The sequence below is a fragment of the Cydia strobilella genome, chromosome 13 (genome assembly GCF_947568885.1).
Source record: "Cydia strobilella chromosome 13, ilCydStro3.1, whole genome shotgun sequence".
NCBI classification, from domain to species: Eukaryota; Metazoa; Arthropoda; class Insecta; order Lepidoptera; family Tortricidae; genus Cydia; species Cydia strobilella.
Window position 1 is genome coordinate 15,015,553 of NC_086053.1, and position 20,832 is coordinate 15,036,384.

The window sequence follows — 20,832 nt, forward strand, 5'->3', positions numbered from 1 at the left end:
AAGTCATTTGAAGATGCAGACTATAATATAGTTTTGGCGAACCGCTAGTTCTCAGTTTGGGGCGAATAACTATACTAGTATAGTAGGGAAGATCACCTCAAAACGGCCGGTCCCACGATGCAGTGAGACGGTGAGACGCAGCAGTCGCGAGTCGTGCAGTATAGGCTGCGAGTAAAGTTCCACTTGGTTGAATGTGATGGACGTCACTCGACGAGGAACGCCCGCCACCATTGCCAGTGTATCCCATGCGCATACTAGCGCAGCGGCGAACGGGAATACCGTTTTTCCTGTCAAACGTTCAGTTTTTTTTATTCAATCTGGAGAATTTTTTTTCTTTTTTTGCTCATGCATTAAAGTGTGCTAATGAAGAATTAGTCTTGAAATACGTTTAACCATTCTTTAGTTATACAGGGTTAAACGGTTAACTCGGAGTTAGTTGGCTAACCCTGGAACGCCCAAGTGGCCCTTAAAGACCTGCACAGTGCACAATCTAACTTGTAGCTTCAATAAGAAAAGGTTTTTTTTATTCGACCACTGTGGGAGTGAAAACAACTTCTACTCGGTCGCGTCGCGGACGGAGGCTAGTTTTCTTATAAAATAAGTAATATTTACCTCCTACCCGATGTCCGCGCAGATAAGCGTACTCGTCATCATGTAGGGTTATCTTGAAAGTGCAAGTTGCTGCCGACGTCCTCACTGCACTGGCATACTGCGCCAAATCCCTAAAAATTGAAAAGCGAATTAGGTACTTATACTTGAAGGAACATGGAAAGAACATGTCTAGTCACTTTTTTCGGAAAATGAGATTTTCATCTCAAAACGTAGAGCTCCTAATGAACTATTAGTTATGTGTTTTGCTACCACTGTATAATATATGTAACACAAATTTTTTAGTTAATAAAGACCTGGTCTCGGAATTACCATACATTCTGACATGGTTCCAAATTATAAAACCGCGATTACTCAAAATGTTACTAAAGTGACTAGACACGTTCTTTCCGTGTACCCTTCACTTACTATTCACTCACTCACTACCATTAGTTTTACTTTATTTATCACTTGAGTAGTACAAAGTTTACATTAATACCGTATAACCACTTAATTATAGTTCAAAAGCTAAAAGCTCCCTAAACTATATGGTCCAAAATTATCTCGAATAACTTCGTATCGGTGGAACTCAGTGGCGTAACGTGAACTAATCTAGCACTAGGCGAAGTTGCATCTGCACTGCGAGGCCCTTTTCTTTTAATGTGCCCGAAGGGGCCTCGCGCGAGTCCCCTTCGGGCGCGAGGCCGTGGCCGAGGGCCCTCTTCGCCCACGCCTAGCTACGCCACTGGTGGAACTATCGGAAGATCGGCGCTGGAAGTCGCCCGCGACATGCTGACATGCAAGATTTTGTATCATACAATTTGTGTGGGTCGTTATTAAGAATAAGAACTTGTAAGGTAAATCACATTTTAACATCTCTAATATTTATTTACCTATTTATCTAATTTGATTAGCCTATTATGCCTCCTCTTAATCAGTTGTCTTCTTACCATTTCTCCTGGTGAACCCATTCCACTAAAGGAGACAGGTGAGGAGTGCCCGTGGAGACGGGAAACTCCACTTTTGGATACAAGTGACGTATGTCAGGATAATATCCTTCCATGAATAACCTGAAAAATATAACCATACACACAATCAAACGAGAAAATGTCCAAACGGTCTTATTACCTTATTAATAAAGTTCTGCTGAGATCATTATAAATTGTTAAGGTAATAAGACCATTTCGGACATTAAAATAGGGACTATTTGCTGCCTCACAAACCTCGCCTTCGGCTTTGGGTTTAATTTAACACTTGTTCATAAAATCTTGTTTACCGTCCTATACAAATACACAATATATATACTAGAGTTAGACCAATAAAAGTCTGCAGAGATTTTGACAGAACACGCAGTGCCAGTGTTATTAATACGTCATAATTTCATAGAACTTTGACGTTTAAAATAACATCTGCACTGCGTGTGCTGTCAAAATCTCTGCACACTTTTCTTGGGTTGACTCTATATTTTGTGAATATGTAATTAAATTGTCGTATAAATCAATTTAATTTAGAAGTAAGGATTTTTCAAAAGCGGATTTTTTTCATTCTCCAACTTACTGTCCTATTGCTTCGAGTAGCATGCGCGCGTTGTCAGGATGCTTGCGCCGCGTGAGGGGCACGTGTGTGCAGCTCGGCATGGCGCGCTTGAGAATGGCCTGCAGCAGCCCGTGCGGTGCCACTTCCACCAGCACCGCGTCGCGAGGGATCAGCTGCGATGTCTCTTCGAAGAGCACCGAGTTCTGAAACAACCGAAGACCTCTAAGTTGTGGGTATCATGGGTATGGTATCAATATTTCTTCCTATAAACATGGACCAGCTAGGTAAGTACATCACGTAGCACTAGAGCAGTGACCATGCGACAGTGATATTTTAATACCTCGGCCACATACTCGACAAGTGGCATGGGAAGTAGCGAGGGAAGTAGTAGTGTGGCTGCGCTACTCGTCATCCCGCCCGTCATGCCCAACGCTCCCTATTTTGTCGATTTTTTGGCGCGAGTCAAAGGACCGGCAATAGAAGTATGGAGCGTCGCGATTAATCGCGCGAGTAGGGCAGTGTGTGGCCGGAGCGGGCAACATCGCGGCAGCGCGGGCAGCAGAGCGATGAGCATAGTCTGGCCGAGGTATAAGACGAAAGGGGATGAAGTCACGTAACCGCTTCTCCAATAAAAACGTAGTACCTACCCACTCTCCTCTCTGAATATTAAAATTATACTAAATTTTATTGCGTAATTTTATGTACAGTCAAGTGTAAAAATATGGGTGCATACAACTTACTCAAAAATATGTCCCATAGTTCTATAATTCGCTGACATAAGAGCTATAGGACATATTTTTGAGTATGATGAGTGCATCCATATTTTGACACTTGACTGTACCTATGTTTACAGCTACGTAAGCAAGGAGGAAAATAAAGACTACTTTTGGTTTGAAAAGTGGTCGTAACTATCCTCTAAAATTTCAGTAAACGTAGAGAATGATTACGAACTGGACTTTAAGTGAAAAATTAAAAGGTTTTAGAAAAATTAAATAAATAAATAACTAGGCTACTCCATTGAATTTGTCATCTAACATTCATAATGGCATCCAATCAGTAATCGCAGGGGTACCCGTACTATAAATAGTATTTACCAGAAGATTGTTAGTATGGTACTCAGCCGAAGAATACTTTGCCATCTCTTCGCCCCATCTCTCCTGCGGTACCGAGGTTGACACCCAACGCTCGCTGCGGAGTCTCGGAGTTTTGATTACTTCTTTCAAGTATTTTAGAAGTCCTGGTCCTGTAATATTAAACCAAAAACATTTTCATGTAAAATGTTGCCAAGATAAGACCATAAGGTTCGCACTGTCAAAAAGTTATAAGATCTCATGTAGAGCCAAGATCTATACGCCCTAACTTCTCAAAGTTATCGTAAATGTAAACTTTCGCGCGAAAAATTCAAGCGGGCTAGCCTAGGTGCCGCACCAAAACTGATTCGATTACGCTTTACTACCCGTGTGAATCCAGGGTGGTTCGCTAGTATACAACAAACACATATTATACATAGTATACAACAAAGTCGCTTCCTGCTGTCTGGATGGATGTCTATACCTATGTATGCTTAGATCTTTAAAACTACGCAACGGATTTTGCGGTTTTTTTAATAGAGTGATTCCTGAGGAAGGTTTATATGTATAATACATCAGCATGGCACCCGTGCGAAGCCGGGGCGGGTCGCTAGTTAATAATATTGCTGATGAATAACTTTCAACTTCAATTATTTATTTCGCATCATTTTGATCCATATAATGTTAGTAAGTTCAACAAAACTTCGAACTGGTCTTCCAATGCCTGTTACGGCTGTTATGTACGGTGGGCACCATTATAGTCGGAAGGTGTTACTTTGGGCTACAATTATTTCCCATAAAAATAAGATTCTTCATTAGGCCTTGATTGCAGGTTGACCTCGTCATCTCGTCAGACCAAGGCCTTAGAGTTAAATGCACTATAGTTACCCGCTTCGGCGATGTATCGAGAATGATACGCGATGTTAGAGCAAGGGACCTCCTTCGCGAAAATTCCGTCAGCGGTCAACTGTGCGACGAATTGGGTCATAGCATCCGCGGGGCCGGAGAGCGTGCAGGAATCTGGCGAGTTGTGGCAGGCCACTTCGATCTCTGGTGGGCACATCGTAGAGACCTAACGGGTGAGAGATTCCTTAATTAATTTGACAGTAGGTATTAAAGGTACGTTGGATTTGAAATAGAAAACTTATGGAAAACTCTGACATATACAAATACATAACTCATGCATCAAATACATAACTCATGTTTTGTTTTCGGACGAAGTTGCAACTGACCGTTTGTTAACGTCATCAAAGATTGTTAAAATGTGCTTGTACGAGTATTGTATTGCTTATATCCATACTATACGTGTGTCTGTCTGTCTGTCTGTTACCTCTTCACGCTTAAACCGCTGAACCGATTTAGTTGAAATTTGGTATTAGAGATAGTTGGAGTCCCGGGGAAGGACGTAGGGTATTTTTATCCCCGAAATCATCCTCTAAGGGGGTAAAAAGGGGGTGGGAGTTTGTGTGGGAAATCGATAACAAGCAGATTGGTAAAAAATAAGCTATTTAAATTACTAACTTCATGCAGACGAAGTCGGGGGCAAAAGCTAGTTATTAATAGGTGAGCAAGTTTTCAATGGGATGATTATGCGTGGCGCCACTCGCTCTAAAGGTTCTCGAGGGACCTAGATTGAAATGGGAGTCTGTATCGAGACGAGACCTTGGCTGTATGTACTCAAGATCATCTCTTAGGCCGTCTGCGTACTGGTACGGTCGAAGTTCAAATAGTGTTTAGATTTCAAACAGTCCCCTTTCGGCTTATCCTTTGTCTATTGTTAAGTGAAAACGCAAGTGCTACTTACTAGCATAAAAAAATGGCAGGGCCGTTTTAACCGGTTATTGAATTACCACTCTATGAAGATTTCAATAAGGTTTAAAATGAACTAATGGGAAAACATATTCCATAGCTGTGTGGTCTTTGCGGTTACTGAGTGCCGGCAAGTCGAACGCTACAGAACCAGTCTAAAATGTGTCATCAACATGCGTAACAGAGGCGTGCTATCGGAGAGCGCGCTTACACTAGTTTTTTTAGCGTTAGACTAGCCCGCGCTCAGGTGCCATTTAAAATTATGCACGAACCAGATAAGGACAGGGACGGATTGCGATTATACACCACGTTATTGTCAGTGTCCTTGGTACGTTGGCTTGTAAGGATGTTTTCGTGAACTTGACTGTACTTACCTGTTCAAACCCGATACCAACGGCGGCCATAGCGCCCCGTATGAAGGGTGTTTGGATGGAGACGAGACCTCGGCTGTAAGCAGATAGAATCATCTCCTCGGCCGTTAAGCAGCCATCTGCGTAGGCGCATCCCAGCTCACCCACGCTGTGGCCTGAAATGTTGTCATTTTATCCTCTGAGGCCTACAAGGGCCACAAGGCTGGTACGTAAACATAATATATAACCTTCATGAGCCAATTGTTTCATTTTGATTTGCTATATCAAGCCGTTGAGCAAGGAACGTGCCGGCTCTACGGCAGCGGATTTTATGACCTATTTTGTTTAAAAAAAGGAGTTCCAAGGAGTACTATTTTGTATTAATCATGTAGGTACGTATACTTTTGATCGATATCATTTTCTCCACATTTTACTAAGATGCTACTTATTCGGACAGTTTTGCACCTAACTGTATACCTACTTACTTTCTTCTTAAAATAAATATCAACCTCTTTATTTGCATACAAGATATATACAGTGGTACTACGTAAACGAAATTAATAACTAGCTTAAATCTAAAATAGGCCCTTGAGGCATTGTACCAAGGATGCTGGCGGCATTTCCTCGCTGTATCGCAATGCTGATACGTTGTGCGAGGAAGCCGCCAGCTCTTCGGTCACCAAATAAATATTTACATAAAATTATTAAATTTGTTTCCTAATATTACCTATAATCTTATCCGGAACCAATCCCAGTTGCAAGAGAATATCAGTCAGGCCAATTTGGACGGCAGCAATACCCACGAATGAATGAAGAATGTTATTGTAGATCGATTCATCTGGCGACGTTATGATGTGTACAATATCGATGCCTTTCGGTTCCAGTGCTCGTTGACAGCTGTCCAACATAATACAAGTTAGTAGTTGCAAAGAGTTAGTGTAGAAGAGTTATATTTGGTCAGGTGCACCTGACATTAAACCGATATTTGAATCATATCAGTTAGCTGTTATTTTGTGCGGACGTCTCGCTCGTGGGCTCGCATTAATTGTTCGGAAAAGTCAGAGTGAAATGAACGCGCGTAATTGATATCCTCGTCTATAATTCTGTATCTATAAACTTACGCAGCGTACTACGTAGGCGAACAACACGCGAACGCGAAGTGAAGCGATGCGGTGCGGTGCGGGGTGAATCAATCCTTTGATACCTATAGAAGTGGTCCTACGTGGGCGATCTCGTTGCGAACGCGAACGCCGTGGGCCTGCTTCGCTTCGCGTTCGCGAATTGTTCGTTTATTTACGTAAGACGCTGCGCTGCTGCGCTGGCGCTCATATAGAGCCAACGACATGGGAGTGCCTATAGCCAGTGACAGTCCACGTTGGAGGCATATTGTGCAGACGCAGCTGCGTCAGTTTGAAAAGCTAGGCGGCGCACAGAACTCGGAGCTAAGCGCGACGAGCTAAAGGCCAGACCACCTGTGGCCATACAATTATGTCGAAGGGGTGTTGACCTGCAGCGAGTGTGGTCGCACATTCGCTGCAAAAATTATCTATGTCAGTCACCTGAGAGCGCACCAGCGACGCTCTCAGCGGTAAAACGCAGTCGCTGTGGCCGAAATAGGCTAGATGATAATAAAGACGCTGCGTAATAGGCCTACCGTTCAATTGCAGCAGCGAAGATAGGTATACGCATGAGCTGCGCGCCCATGCCGGTCCACTGCGAACCCATACCGCTGTACACGAACCACAGCGGTCGAGAGCCGCCGTCGAAGTATGCAGCTCGTTCACACAAGCTCATAGTTTTAGATTCTTTGTCTGTATCTGGAAAACAATCATTTATTAGAAAGTCTATGCACACAATGATGATAAGCAGGCTACCTAACCTCGAGCCGCCCACATACAATTCTAGCATCCTTCTAAGTCTTCTAAGTTAACTTAAAAAAGATACGGCCGTTTATGCTGAAAAAACCTATATTTCGACACTCTCCGGAAGCAAAATTTAAAGGGTACTTCCCGTTGACTTAGAACTACGAAATTTGGCAAGTAATATCGTCTTATACTCCAAGTACAGAAAAAAACATGTAAACTACAATTTTGTAAATATTAAATATAAAATAAGTTAAATTTGTTCGGAACCCTCGGATTACGAGTCCGACTCGTACTTGTCCGGTTTTTTGTATATCCATCTCTTCTTATCTGGACGTGTGGTAACTGGCAACTGTTCATTGGTGGAGGCCAGAGTAAAACAAGCGAAGAATTTTAAGATCAATTGAAAGTTGAGGTGCCTTTTTAAAATCTTTTTAACCGTAGCTAGGTACATTTTATTTATCTCAACTTAAGGCCACCCCGCACAATTTTAAATTAAGAAAACAAAGATATATAATAAGATTTATAAAGAGATTGTATATATTATAATTGACATCTATACTGTACCGTGGTTGCAATATAAAATTATGAAAGAATACAAGTGAGACCAGAGTTGGGCGTTATTTAGATAATTTCTTATCTAGATAATTATTTCAAATAAAATCGTTTAAAATAAATTTATTCGAAGATAAATTCAATCACAAATAGTGCGTTAACAACTTTTTTATTTCGATAAATTATCTAGATGAAGATAACTGACCTCGTTTGTTAGGTATTGAAGTAAGCTTATAATAATAAATTTATATGTATAGAATGACACGTACATTGCTTATAAAATCAGAAAATTATTATTGCAATTTCATGCCCGACCACTTCTAGTTCTACATGACTGTACTACTGTCTTGTTTAAAATCCCAACTAATTTATCTAGATAAAAATACAACTGATCTAGATAAATTCAAAATAACAAATGACGGATTATTCAGTTATTTCAAATATAAGATGATTTAGTTATCTTCCCGGTTATTCGTAAATAGATAATTTTTGCCCAGCCCTTTAATTGTAATCCTTGAATACTAATTTGATCATATAATATTTTAATACTGTTTATACATGCACAATTGCATGTAATGCATGTTAAACAGGGGCGTAGCTAGAGGATATGGCTGACGAAAGTTTCCCTGCTGCTGCCTTTTGCCCATTTTGGCGCCCCCCCTTGGATGGCGCCCGGGGCACTTGCCCCCTCTGCCGGGGGGCAGAGTAAAAAATATGGTTAACATCAGTGGCGTAACTAGCCCCCCCCCTAGTTACGCCACTGATGTTAACCATATTTTTTTGTACAAAAAAGTGATTTACTACTACTACTACTATGCCAAAAAAATAACTTACCTAAGACAGCAAATCCTTTGCCCAAATGGCCATTTATTTTCGATGAGTGTATATTCTGAATCAACGCCAACTCTTCAGCATCTATAGGCCGTGACTTCAAATCATTGATTATATTTTGTACAGCAGAATCCGTACGAGCCGAAATCAAAACCAATCGTGGAATAGAGCTCCGATATTTGGACAGGTCCTGTAAATATACACAAATAAATAAATATATATACGATATTTCTTTATATAAATCGAAACGGTTCCTGTTTGCTTAGTGGACACACGGGTGCGTAGACAAGATGCCAATCGTTAACGCTCCGTGGCGAACGAAACGCGACTGTCCCTGTCGCATAAATATGGAAGAGTTAGTTAGTTGTATCTTCTCGATACCCCTTTGGGGGGGTGTGAGGGGTCTCTTCAACATCCCTGTTGCGGAGACTGTATCCATTTCGCGCCCCATCTTCGTGGGGCGGTCTTCCGTCGTCGATTTGAGGACGACTGTGCGATCCGGTGTAAGCCAGCTTTATCGCTACCGGCCGTTATCCAACCCCGCAACCCCTAGCCTGGTGATACCGTTTGAGCGGGGCCAGGTTTCGGGGCCGCAGTGAAGGCGACCGGCAGCTTAGGCTGGCGTGTGCTTCGTGCCTGTGTAGGCGTCATCCGAGTGAGTGTTGTGTTGTTGTGTCGTCGACGTCTTCTTCTTCTTCTTCTTCGTTGTTGTCGTCGTCGTCGTTGAATATGGAAGAGTGATAGAGAGAGATAACTACCTGGCATCTTGTCTACGCACCCTGGGGGCCTATCTAAGCGAGACGCGTCGATAGAAAACGCCAATCGAAATAATGTATGGCAATGATCACGTGTTGTTGCAACTTGCATCTGTCATCCCGACACGTCTTTTCTTTTCGATTAGCGTTTGTCGATAATGTCGATGTACGATTGTTATCTTGGCTAAATTCTGTAACTCCTTATTGACCGGGATATGGACCGTGATTACCTTTTGTATTGTTTTTGAGCTCCAGATATAAGTCGTGAAACTGAATCCTTTAGATAAGTTACAGAATTTATATCAAATCACATTTACAATCGGGTCTATCGCGAATTCATTTTGTTACCTTTATTTACGATTGCGACTGGTCGTGGTCGCGGCTAACTGACGTCCCAGCAAAATATTTCAAAACAGAGATTTGTGTGACTACCCGACGACAAGTGTGTTTTAAGTGTATTTGTTTGTGTAGGTGTGATTTAATATGTGTTCAAAACGCGAAAGTACTAAATGTTATATTACAGAATTTAGCCAAGAAATAAAGAAATATTCAGATTTTAAAATCTGTTATGGTTTTGATATTGATGCGATCTCATTACCTACTCACGCTTGTTTGTGTGTATTGTTCGCTTAGTGGTTATACCTTAGCGCAGTAATATCCTCGTAGAAGCACGTGTGAGCTGACGCCAGTCACCGACAAACCGTTGACGGCGACGTAGAGGCCTGCGGGCTTGTGGTCGCTCAGGATCTTAAGCCGGCCGGCACGCAACGCTTCTACATCATCCCGCGGCTGCGTGTAGTGGAGGTTACCTGCTAGAACACCAGTGTGGAAGCCTAGAAGAACCTGCAAAATAGTGTTCAAAATTATGAAAATAAAAAGAAAAAATGCCCTGGCCAATACAATAATTATTAACAGAATCGGCCAAGAGCATGGCGGGCCATGCTCAGTGTAGGGTTCTGTAGTTACCAGTCTGTCAGAATAACCTAAACGGGGGCTATTAGTACGTAAGTATCATGTACATTATAAGCATAAAGGAGTACCTTCGCAGCGCTTTGGCATGGCGAAACTAGAAGGGTTTCTAATTGACTACGGAACCCTAAAAAGAACTACTAGATGGCCACCCATTTTATAATGTTTATCAACAGCTCCACTTCCGCAAATGTTGCTTTCCGAGGGCAAATGCACGGGATACTATAATAATAACACAAAATAGAACTAACTCTACAAATTAATGACAGCACCAAACACCTAAAATTATAAATAAAATCAAAATAAATATTGGTTTGTAGATATACCTAAAAGTCAGAATAAAAAAAACTGTTGTATAATATTGTGTGAAAATCCCTAAAACCACTCCTGTTAGGATCCCATGATGCGCCGGGGCCCCGCGTGCCGCATTTCTTTTCGATATCACTGGCAGTCATTTAATAGCATCTACAAATAAGTAGTAGAAAAAAGTATTTTTTATAATGGAGTTCCGATGATTAATGCATAATCTTTTGTTCACCAGTCTTTTTTCTCCATTTCATTGGATAACGCTTTCAGACAGAGGTATACTCGTATATGCCAAAATGGAAATGTCAGCCATTTTTATTTAGAATTTACATAAACCAATCAAACATCGGGTACTGATGGCTACATTTTGCTTCCAAGATTCTTCCCACACTTGCCCACAGTAAACACGGCATGAAATAAAAGTTTGTACCTGTAAGATTTTTAATTTTAAGATATACTTCTTTTCCATACTACAACCTTTGCTTAGTTTGAAAAAAGCTATGTGTTCATCCATTAATTACGTCACACGAATTTCGAGGTTTTTTAACTCCTCCCCCCTTCTTGTCACACTTGGTCACATTTGGCAAACCCCTCCCCCCTGGTGTGACGTCACATTTTTTCAATGAAATCGGCAAATCGAAATAAGTATTATTAATATTTTATCAAAATATTTTTGACAAAAGAAATATTAATAATTTCATAACCCAAAACAGATTAGGAAAGAAAATTAAACGATTATCGTTCCAAAAACTTGTTATTTAACTATACAGCGAATAAAATAATTTAAATAACTTAATGTGACGTCACAAAGTTTGTGACTCCCCCCTCCCCCTTGTGACAACATGTCACATTTTCTTGACTCCCCCCCCCCTAAACGTGTGGTGTAATTAATTGATAACCCCTTAGTTTCTAACCTTAGTAATGGCCGCTACACCCGACGCGGACTCACAATAGCCCACGTTTGACATGACGCTGCCGACGTAAAGGGGCTCGGTGCGACCCGGGCTAAATACATTATCTATCGCCACCAGTTCTGCCTCGTCGGTTTCCAAGTCAGCTAAAAGTAATAAACAGTTTAACATCAGTGGGTTGAAAAAGCTTACTTTGGTAGGTAATAATAAACAAAACAAAACATAATTTGCACTAGTGCGGCAATTAGCACTTAAGTGCCTACGACGAAAATTTAAAGGGCCATATGTACTGTAAAACGTTGTACGATACATGTGCGAATAGTTAATTCGCAACTCGTGTCGATTTAAAACACTCCCTTCGGTCGTGTTTTAATTTTAAATTTTAATGTAGGTGCCGCCATTCGTTGCGAATTTCCTACTTTTCGCATTTGTATCGTAATGTACTTTTCAACACACTTGCTCGTAACATGCAAGTTATTGTACCGCTTTTAGGCTCATAGTCCTACACGCGTGCTTTTTCATTATGTTATAGTACTTGTTAGGTAATGAATGTTAATCCGACTCTTATTAAGAAGGTAACTGATTGCTAATAATATGTATGGAAACGGAGCCTTCTTAAATTTGTCGAGTAGATTTTACAACCCGGACTGGCGGGGCCCGCGAGAGAGGTGGCACGCAGTATGACAGCAGATTTTAGACTTTTACTAACTGTTTTAACAATTAAAATTTGATTAATATGAAAGTTTTTTTCCTCTCAACTGTGTTGAAAAATGTCGTATAAAACGCGTGTGTATTGGTCATTACACACATCGGCTTTCTTATTGCGCAATCGCTAGCTTGCGCGCACAATATCGCCTCGTGTGTAATGACCAACGTAGCATGCATGCATGTTTCTCTTTTCTTCTTAATAACAAAACTTTCGTGAGACACAGACATTTAAATTACATTAAAAAAACTAATCTAATTAAAATGTAAGCACCTAAAATGAAATTGTCGCAAACAACAATTGTGGCAACTTGGTTACTTAAGTTGGGGCACCGACCGTACCACGCGACCAAAACCTAAACCGATTAATTCGCTAGGCATATTTTTACATAACATGAATTAAATAGGTACATAATTATAAATTTTAATTCAGAGGCCGTCAGTTCAAGTCTCACCCAAGGCAGTATTTTTCCACTTTTATATTTATTCTAAGCTTAATTTTAATTAATGTTAATATGTAAAAATGTGCCCACGTGTAAGTATTTAAACTGCAATGTGACGTGAAGCAATTTAATTTACAAATGATGCGTTCATGACATTAAAACATGAACGCATGTATGATAAGTAGGATTAGACTATCAGGAAAATTCGAACGTACACCGAGATTAAAATGATATTTCAATCATATTATTTATTTAATAATTTAAAACATTTATTAAATTATAAAGATATCATCATCTTCTTCCTCGCGTTATCCTGGCTTTTTGCCACGGCTCATAGGAGCCTGGGGTCCGCTTGGCAACTAATTACGAGAATTGGCGTAGGAACTAGATTAAAGATATATTTAGGCACATTTACCTGCACCAAAACCTTCGACGTAGTCGACATCCCGAGGCGATACTTTTACTCCATCATAAAACTCCTTTAAAAATCTTGTTATTTCATCGGGTGTCCGCTTGAAAGTGCCAGTATTGTCCAGAGATGAATATGCTGTCTTGGCGGATACGACTTCGGCGTAAATTCTAGAATGTGTTATTGAAGAAATTGTGATTTATCTTGTATAGATTAAGTTTTTATTTTTATATAATACTTTAAGCTATATGTATCACCTAGTATTAGCACAATGTCAAAACTTCAGCGTAGGAAGATGTTAATTAAAAATTGGAATTGTCTCAACTGACTCCACAAGACAGGCCTAGCCTAGTGTGGAGATCATAGGTTAATAAAACAATGTATAATTTTTTGTTAAATAAACTTTTTTTATTTTTTTATTTTTTATAGAACTGTTATTAAAGAATAATACACCTATCCTATGCAGAAACAGAACTCCTTTCAAAGACGCCTAGCTAAGCGCTTATAACACTTATCCTGCCGTCGCGTCGGGCCTTACGATCGTGGCCAAGCGTCGGCACCGACGTCGTTTCGTTCGTGAAACGGAAAACGATACGTCGGCCATTGTGTGCCATTGCCTATGGGCACGTGCCACGGCGCGTGCCATTGTGTCTAACAATGGAACACAATGGCCGACCGCTCACATAAAAGAAACAATGGCTTTTGTTTAACAGATTAGGGTCTTACCGGTCAATTCGAACAACGTGATAATTACTAGATACGAAAACAATACGAGATCTAATAGATACGTTATAGTTTAGTTCTCAACTAGTTATCTTTTGCAGTTCGATTCGAGAAACCAATTGTCATTTCACGCTACAATTATTGTGACGTTTTGGGATATCCATTAGATATCCATTGGACGTCTAAGTAATATCTTAAGAAAATCTTAAAGACATCGCTCAAGAGGACATTCGGAATCGCGGAAATGTCAAATTTGACATGACTTTCTTAAATATCTCGTTATCGTTACTGTTTCATATCTATTAGTGGATATCTAGTTGATATCTAGATCATTGTTAGAATTGGCCCGTTAGACGTAAAAATCATTTCAGAAGATGCAGACTAAATAGTCTGCATCTTTTCAAATGACTTTTTCCTCTAAGACGGTACTCTGACAATGGCACGCGCCATAGTACGCGCTCAGACTCAATGGTACACAACGGGACACCCAAAAGGAACAAAGGCTTTTGTTTAACAGATTACCGTCTTAGACGAAAAAGTAATTTGAAAAGATGCAGACTATACCCACGTGAAGCGCGAGACATGGAGCTGCGTCCATCGACGCATCAGCGTTAAAAATAAAATGATATGCGTAATGTTTGAAAAATAATAATTTTACCTTAAAGCGTCTTCAGCTCTCTGTAAAAACAGAACGTTAATGGCTTCAGATTTGACGCACCCGTCCGCTGCTTTGTCGTACGATTTTGTTTTACCATCTTTGCATAATTTTATATTTCTGTAAAAAAAACACAACAAAAATCAGTATATAGTCCTCCATATCGTGTCCGACAACGGCGACCTTTACAATTTCCTCTGATGAGCACGTATATGGCTCGCAAAACTAAACTTTGTCTTAAGGCGGTTCCCTGAGCCAGAAGGCGAAAAATCTCCTTATATGATCATGTTTTTCTAAGAGGCGTTGATATTCGTAGACGTGGAAAAAATATATGTAGTTCTTGACTATATTATCTTTAATATCATAGCTTCCGATACACGAGTTATGACACTTCGCTCGATACAATTAATTCCCAAAGTAACCTCTAACTCGGAATTTTAATCCAACTTTACTCGATTATTTATTATGTGATACTATAAACAAAAAAAGAAGAAAAAACAATCCTAACTTAAATAGTAATTTCATAGGCGTAGTAATTTCGATATTGTAGGGTAAAGTTTTTAAATTAAATAAAAATCGACAAAATTCGATCAAAATGGACACTTGGCGCGCATGATCTTTCCCGTTCTTTCTTGCGAAATATGACAGAGACAGCGGCAAACCGATGGAACGCCCTTAAATATCCGGTCGCACTGTAGGTATAAAGCTTCCCTTGTTCGTTATAAGTGTATGCGTAGGACGGCTTAGGTCTAGACTTCCGTTAACGGCGCTTTTGGTCGGTGTTTAAGTCGAGCTTCTTCGAAAGTAGCTACACCTTCTCTTACCTTATTGCGCCATTCCGATCTCTTAACTGCAAAGTCCTCCCAACGCCTAACGTAACTTGACCGTGACGTCACATGCTAGTATTTCATATAAATTCCATAGTAAAAAATCGGTTTGACAGTTCGAAAAAAGAAACTGATTTGACTGTCTATTAGTCAAGTACCCTAGGTAAGTTTATTGATATTGCATATAAGTTACTATGATAAGAGCAAATTTTTTTTACCTGCCAAAGTGCACAGAAGTCTGCGGATGCAAGCACAGGTTGCATCCACCAACAATGGCCCCATCGCAGGCCCCGTGGGCCATCGCTTGACAGGCTTGCTCCAACGCGACGGCCGAGCTGCAGCACCCGCCGTCGATGGCTTGAGACGGCCCTTTGATATTCAGCCAGTACGAGATCCGATTGGCGAACATTGATTTGTTGCACCTGGTCGATATATTTTTTTTACAAAACAGTGTAATAATGTCTTATCATATAAAATATAATACCGTCTCCATCTTACCGGGTGCGAAAGCAGCTGAGCGGAAGAAAAGGGCTAAGTCTTGTACAGCCGTATCGGCTCCAAATATAAGTTTTTTGTTTTTGGCGTTGAAACGCTCGTGGAGTGTGCAGAAGTGATTATTATAATTATTATACATACACTACCGCTCACAACTATTTAGGCACTCGTAATTTTTTCCATATAATTGTATACAAAATCGGCTTTCAGAATTATACCGCTAAGTCGCAGTCGGGTAACAGTTTTTTGTGCAGTTTACTTTTTTAATTTAACAGACATATCGAGCTTCAAAATGATGTGCAGAATATTCGTGTACATTGCCTATTTACCAAATGGCAAGCGTAAAAAATCCATAAATCGTTTTCCAGTACAAAATCGTTTAATTTTGTACGAACTAAGTAAACTCGAAATTTTAAAGGATGTCTTTGGCAACAATTTGAGGCTAAATACTTTTACCTAAATAAAAATTCAATCCAACATGTAAGAGAATCATTTGCCTGCGATAGAACAGTATGATTTTGAAAATAATTTTTGTATACAATTGTATGGTGAAAATTGCGGTTGCCTAAATACTTTTGAGCGGTAGTGGGTGTGGTTGTTACCATACACGGAACAATATAAGTAAAACAATGGAATGGAACGGGGGTTGTAATTTTACACATGCTGCAAAGAGTAGAGGATTACTTTACAAAATTACTCTCACTAAAACGGTCCAGGTCCAAGCCGAAGCTTCCGAAACTTCGTTTTCTATGATGGATGATCATGTGAAGCTTTCTATAGAAAACGAAGTATCGGACGCCTCTTCCTGGCCCCGGACCGACTAGCGAGAGTTATTATAGTTTACCTAAGTATCCATTTCAGAAACACTGTCTGAGAATAAGTATAAAATAATATTACCCAACAATACCAAGTCCAGTTTTTCCGTAGGTGTACAGTCCAATTTTCTCGGTTTCAGACAAACAGCTACCGATGTAAACGCCGATTTTTTTGCCAGACAATTGTTGAGGATTAACACCTGTTAAATCAAACAAAAGATATCCCTTTGTGTGACTCCCGATGCGGGACAGTGAAAAAAATTACTACTCTGGCGGCCTCCATTTTGTACATTTGGCAGAAATGTGGAAAATGGCGGCCACCACGCAAAGAGATAATATTACGTTTTAATACACGAAAAACTGCGAAAAGGTTTTCCTTTTTACATTAGGACAATACCTTACGCATTTGACCTTGTCTGTTCGGAAATTCTTTTTTTAATAGCATTTATAAAAATGAGTTTTTTTATCAACCTAAATTCATACTATTAGGGTTCCGTACCTCAAAAGGAAAAAACGGAACCCTTATAGGATCACTCGTGTGTCTGTCTGTCTGTCCGTCTGTCACAGCATATTTTCTACGAAACTACTGGACCAATTAAGTTGAAATTTGGTATAGGTACATATGTAAGTTTGTGATCCAAAGACGGACATGTAACGTAAACAAATGAATTTTAAACATGGGGGCCACTTTTTGAGGGGGGTTAATGAGAAAATTAAAAAATAAAGTTTTTCAAACTATATCGTGTTATATATCAAATGAAAGAGCTCATTGTGAGAATCTCAAATATTATTTTTTTATAATTTTAGAATAAACAATTTAGAAGCTATTCAAGAAAATAGGCAAAAAATAACCATTCCCCCCTTTATCTCCGAAACGGTCTAAAATTTTGAAAAAAATACATAAAATAGATCTTTACCTATAGATTACAGGAAAACCTATTAGAAATTGCAGTCAAGCGTGAGTCGAATTTAATTACTTAGTTTTTGATCCGACCCCTACGGGTTTTTTAAAGACATTTCGCTCACGTTTCACATAAAATACATTATTTAAATTGTGTAATGTACGGAACCCTTGGAATGCGAGTCCGACTCGCACTTGGCCGGTTTTTATTTTTACTTAGTTTTGCTTCAGGAATGCCTTTGGGTTTCTCATGGGTTTCTCTCTAGCGTCCGTACTTATATGTATGTATAGATAATCAAACCATATTGTCAGTAAATAAGAATAAAAATAACTATACTTTTTTTTATTATAAACTGATCGGCGATTGGCCCTAGTCACACCTGATGGAAAGTGAAGACAGGGCCTAAGATGGAGCTCACCGGTTCAGTAACAGCCTATTCACTCTTGTTTTAAAGAGACCGAGGTCATATTGATCAGGGAATACAGATGGCGGGAGCGCATTCCATTCCTTAGCCGTCCGTACCAAAAAGGAGGAGGCAAAACGTTTCGTCCGAACGAATGGAATGTGGACCACGAACGGGTGCATACGCTCCCCGCGCCTGGATGTCCGATGATGGAAAGGGGAAGGTGGGATCAGGTCGTGCAGTTCCTGTGCGCACTCCCCGAAATGTATCCGATAGAACACCGATAGGCAAGCGACTCGACGGCGATGCTCAAGGCTCTGTATCCTTGACTTGACCGATGGATCATCGCCAAAGAGTCTATGAGCCCGGCGCTCTACTGAGTCCAGGGCCGCCAGCTGATATTTGGCAGAACCGTCCCATAGGTGGGAGCAGTATTCCATGCACGAGCGTACCTGTGCTTGGTATAGGGAGAGAAGCTGATCATTTTCTTTTGGGTGCTAGTACACAGACAGAGATAGTATGATTCTCGCTGTCTATGTTTGAAATAAGACAGTCCTTTGACAAACTATAAGTATAAATATTTCTCATACAATATAGGATGACCCAACGGTCCGGATCCGGGCCAAGACACTTTAGTTTTCTATAGAAAACATCACTTAATATACTGAAGTACAAGCCTCGGCCTGGACCCTCCTCTAGCGTGAGTCATCCTTTACAATCATACCTGCGTCGTAAATAGCCTGGTAAGTATGTTCAAGTATTGTCCTCGACATAGGGTCCATGTTGACCCCGAGACGGTACGACACCTTGAAGAACTGGGCGTCAAACTTGTCCAAGTCTGGGATCAGACCTACGTGCTGCGGTACTTCGGGGTGGTTGTAGTCCCAACGGAGCTCGTTGTGTGAGATCGGGTTCTCCTAATAGACGAAATATGTTTAGTTCGTAATAGTTTTTTCCCCTCACTAGCTCGGAAAGCCGTCTTTTATCCTTTAAAACAAGCGGGGAAAAACGCATTTTTAATCCACTAGTGGGGAAAGTAATTTGACCTTGGATGGAGCGTGTTTAAGTAGCTTGACAGATAACAAAACGTAAAACGCTCATAATAATGGTTCGTTCGATATTAATTATCATTAGATAAATGATTTGAAAATCTAATAAAAAATACCAGATTTAGCTTTATTTAATGATCTTAAGTCATAAACCTTAAAATTCCACAATAAACGTTTGTTTTTTAATAATTATGTTAAATATCATTCTGAACGCACAAGTTAAGTCGATGCAATTTCAAAACGCATCATTGACATTTCATACGTCAGAAATGTCAACATTGACAACAAAAATTTTGCTTTAAAACTTCTCACGTAAAAGTACAGAATTTCGAGAGTTTTTTGTTATAATATCGTAAAAAAATGAGTGATTCCAGTTGATGAAGATGATCTAACGCCTGTGGATGTTGCACTTTCCTCGCTATAGTGAGGGGAAAAGTTTTGTGTTACACACGGGTGCAAATGTATTTTACTTCTCGTGTGTTAAAACACTCGCTACGCTCAGGATTCTCTTTTAGAACCACTCGCTTCGCTCGTGGTTCAACTATAGAATCCTTTCGCTTGCTCGTGTTTCAATTCCACACTCGCGGGTAAAATACAACTTTGTACCCTTGTATAACAAATAACTAAAAAAATAGCCTACAAGTACATGCTACTTAGGACGGTGCGCTTTTTTAGTATGGGATTGGGTGTCTGTACTAGTATTATATGATCTGTGGTTTAGTCCTTTGATGCAGGCAAGTATAATGCTAATTCAGTGAAACTAAGTGAAAGCGTATACTTAAAAATATAAATTAACTGTATAATTAGAAACTTAATGGTCTCCGAAAATATTATAAGACCTTATTGGGTACGCGGTGTACAGTCGCCATCAGATATATCGGGGCAGCCGAGGTGCTCACAAATATCTGAACACGCCTCTATTGTCAAGGCGCTAGAGTGCGTGTTCAGATACTTTTGAGTACACCTCGGCCGCTCCGATATATCTGATGGCGACTGTACGTAGACAATCACAGACTCAGTTCAGTACAGTTTTTTTAAATAAATGGATTCTGTCAATTTTCCGCACGTTGAATTTTATAACTAAATCTAGTTAAATAGATAGAAAATGAGCAATTTATCACAATAAATTGGAAACTTAAAAAATATATGGGTTTAATAAATAAATACAAGATCAGTTTAAAAAAATTTTTTTTCTTCCAAATAGGAAAAAAATAATGGTACCATTCGATTCCTTATATTTTATTTAAAAAAAAATTGTATGGCAACAATATAAGTAGTTATAGACGCGCCACCGAGCGACCGGGGGTAAGAGAAAGAATATTCATAAAAAATTTGGGCAGCATAGGATTTTATCTCTTTCACTCTTATAAATTTCGGTATATCGCCATCGCCTCCTACCTATGATGCCACCCGGTCGGTGATAAGGAAAAAGCATGGCACTATTTTCTCTTTCCTCTTATAGGAACCGCAATAAGACTATCTTTCTCTATCAAAGTGTCAGGCCCTTGCATAAACGCAATATTTCACCGACAAAATCGCAAGTTCCTTGTTTTCCACGGCTTCTAACTCTTTTAAGCGATAGCGACGTTACATGCTGACGTCACATCCAAAATGGCACCTTTAGCTTTCCTTGTCCACAGGATTTCTGCGAGCTCTTTTCCCGTGATGCGTGCGTGGGTAGGAGACTGAGATGCCTGAGGCTGGGCACTTTCGGATCTAAAACATGACTAACCTTGTTGTACAAGATGTCTGATAATTCTTTGACGTGACGCGCCCGCGGGAAGGAGCCGGACACGCCCGAGATGACAACGCTCTTGCCCGGCGTGCAACTTCCATTGAGATTGATCGGTTGCGACATCACCAT

At 40.1% G+C, this 20,832-nt stretch overlaps 1 protein-coding gene across 1 annotated transcript in view; it reads right to left on the reverse strand.

The window, feature by feature from the left end:
* LOC134746927 (fatty acid synthase-like) overlaps window positions 1-20,832 on the reverse strand; it is a 37,014-nt gene extending 16,182 nt beyond the window's left edge. The window contains exons 1-18 of the mRNA XM_063681499.1: window positions 20,701-20,832; window positions 18,644-18,836; window positions 16,697-16,814; window positions 15,523-15,726; window positions 14,481-14,597; window positions 13,106-13,269; window positions 11,546-11,688; window positions 9,999-10,199; window positions 8,605-8,791; window positions 7,008-7,170; window positions 6,081-6,250; window positions 5,378-5,529; window positions 4,083-4,266; window positions 3,219-3,367; window positions 2,146-2,327; window positions 1,539-1,658; window positions 613-722; window positions 97-287 (exon numbers count right to left, since the gene is read on the reverse strand). Of these exons, the coding sequence (XP_063537569.1) occupies window positions 97-287; window positions 613-722; window positions 1,539-1,658; window positions 2,146-2,327; window positions 3,219-3,367; window positions 4,083-4,266; window positions 5,378-5,529; window positions 6,081-6,250; window positions 7,008-7,170; window positions 8,605-8,791; window positions 9,999-10,199; window positions 11,546-11,688; window positions 13,106-13,269; window positions 14,481-14,597; window positions 15,523-15,726; window positions 16,697-16,814; window positions 18,644-18,836; window positions 20,701-20,832 (2,880 nt within the window). The remainder of the gene's footprint in view (window positions 1-96; window positions 288-612; window positions 723-1,538; window positions 1,659-2,145; window positions 2,328-3,218; window positions 3,368-4,082; window positions 4,267-5,377; window positions 5,530-6,080; window positions 6,251-7,007; window positions 7,171-8,604; window positions 8,792-9,998; window positions 10,200-11,545; window positions 11,689-13,105; window positions 13,270-14,480; window positions 14,598-15,522; window positions 15,727-16,696; window positions 16,815-18,643; window positions 18,837-20,700) is intronic.